General features: G+C 34.9%; 1 protein-coding gene across 1 annotated transcript; it reads right to left on the reverse strand.

The window, feature by feature from the left end:
- Positions 1-299: 299 nt before the first annotated feature.
- On the reverse strand, positions 300-743 carry LOC138896136 (uncharacterized). Its single transcript, XM_070180919.1, has one exon. The coding sequence runs from the start codon at positions 741-743 to the stop codon at positions 300-302; it is 444 nt and encodes a 147-aa protein (XP_070037020.1).
- Between the last annotated feature and the right edge of the window lie 897 nt (positions 744-1,640).

The raw sequence follows: 1,640 nt of genomic DNA on the forward strand, positions 1-1,640 counted from the left end.
CTTGTCAATTGGTTTAATATTTTGATACTACAACAACAACATAGTAAAATCCCACAAGTGAGGCCTGAGAAGAGTAGAGTGTACGCAGACCTTACCCCTACCTTGAAGGAGTAGAGAGGTTGTTTTCGAAAGACCCTCGGCTCAAGATGACGAAAATAGACATTAGATCCGTAACAACAACAGAAGCCAGAAAAATAATATCAGCATCGTAAGAGACAGAAAATAGATGGACAAGCAATAACAATAACCAGTAATAACTCCACCCCCGGTACAAAGAAAGAAAAGCGCTCGACTACCTCCTAACCTTCAACCCTAATGTCCGACCTCCACACCTTCCTATCAAGAGCCATGTCCTCGGAAATCTGAAGTCGCGCCATGTCTTGCCTGATCACCTTACCCCAATACTTCTTAGGTGGCCCTCTACCTCTTCTCATACTTGCCAAAGCCAACCGCTCACACCTCCTAATCGGAGAATCTAGGTTTCTCCTCCGTACGTGCCCGAACCATCTAAGCCCCGCTTCCCGCATCTTATCGTCCATGGGAGCCACACCCACCTCATCCCAAATATCTTCATTCCTAATCTTATCCAGCCGAGTGTGCTCGCACATCCATCTCAACATCCTCATTACTGCTACTTTCATCTTCTGAATATGTGAATTCTTGACTGGCCAACACTCAGCCCCATACAACAGGGCCAGTCTAACCACCGCTCTATAGAACTTGTCTCTAAGTTTCGATGGCATATTCTTGTCGCACAAGACTCCAGATGCTAACCTCCATATCATCCACCCCACCCCTATACAGTACGTGATATCCTCGTCGATCTCCCCATCCCCCTGGATAATTGACCCAAGATACTTGAAACTTCCTCTCTTGGGATGTCTTGTGAGTCAAGCCTCACGTCCATGTCCGCTTCCCCCGTCACGTCGATGAACTTACAGTCTAGATATTCTTTCTTAGTCCTACTCAACTTGAAACCTTTAGATTCAAGGGCCTGTCTCCAAAATATTTTGATACTACTTCTCTTTTAATATAACATAGATATATATTTTCTCTCTCTGAAAATATTTTTGTTTTTTTAAACTTATGTTATACTGTTGAAATATTTTCAATTGTCTAAATTTATCAATAATTATTTTGAGTGTTATTTATTTATCATTTATTTTTAAATAATTTAAAATATAATTATCACAAAATTAACTTTATCCCCCTCTTTCGTAATTATTTTAAATTCAAATTCAAAAAGAGTAACTAATTATTAACTAACCTAACTAATGTTGTCCTAAAATTTGACATTTGTTGAATTTTTGCTATGTCACTTGGCATCATCACATTAGTTTGCTTCTCATATTCTAAATAGATAAATTAGTATTTATCTATAAATGGATGTTGTTGAATTAGTTCAAAGGTAAGTTATTTTATTATATGTCATAAATCTACTAATAATTATAATAATTATTATTTTAGTATTATTTTTAATAAAAAATTAAATTAAGTTCTTCTTCCCATTTGTATTTAATATGAAATTTTAATTTTTTTTATTAAGATTACTAAATAAGAAGTTTTAATTTTTTTATTAATATTACTAAATAAGAATTTAAATGATATCTTTATAAATTTTATTTATTTCTTGAAATTAT

This window comes from Nicotiana tomentosiformis, chromosome 7 (assembly GCF_000390325.3).
Source record: "Nicotiana tomentosiformis chromosome 7, ASM39032v3, whole genome shotgun sequence".
Classification (NCBI taxonomy): domain Eukaryota; kingdom Viridiplantae; phylum Streptophyta; class Magnoliopsida; order Solanales; family Solanaceae; genus Nicotiana; species Nicotiana tomentosiformis.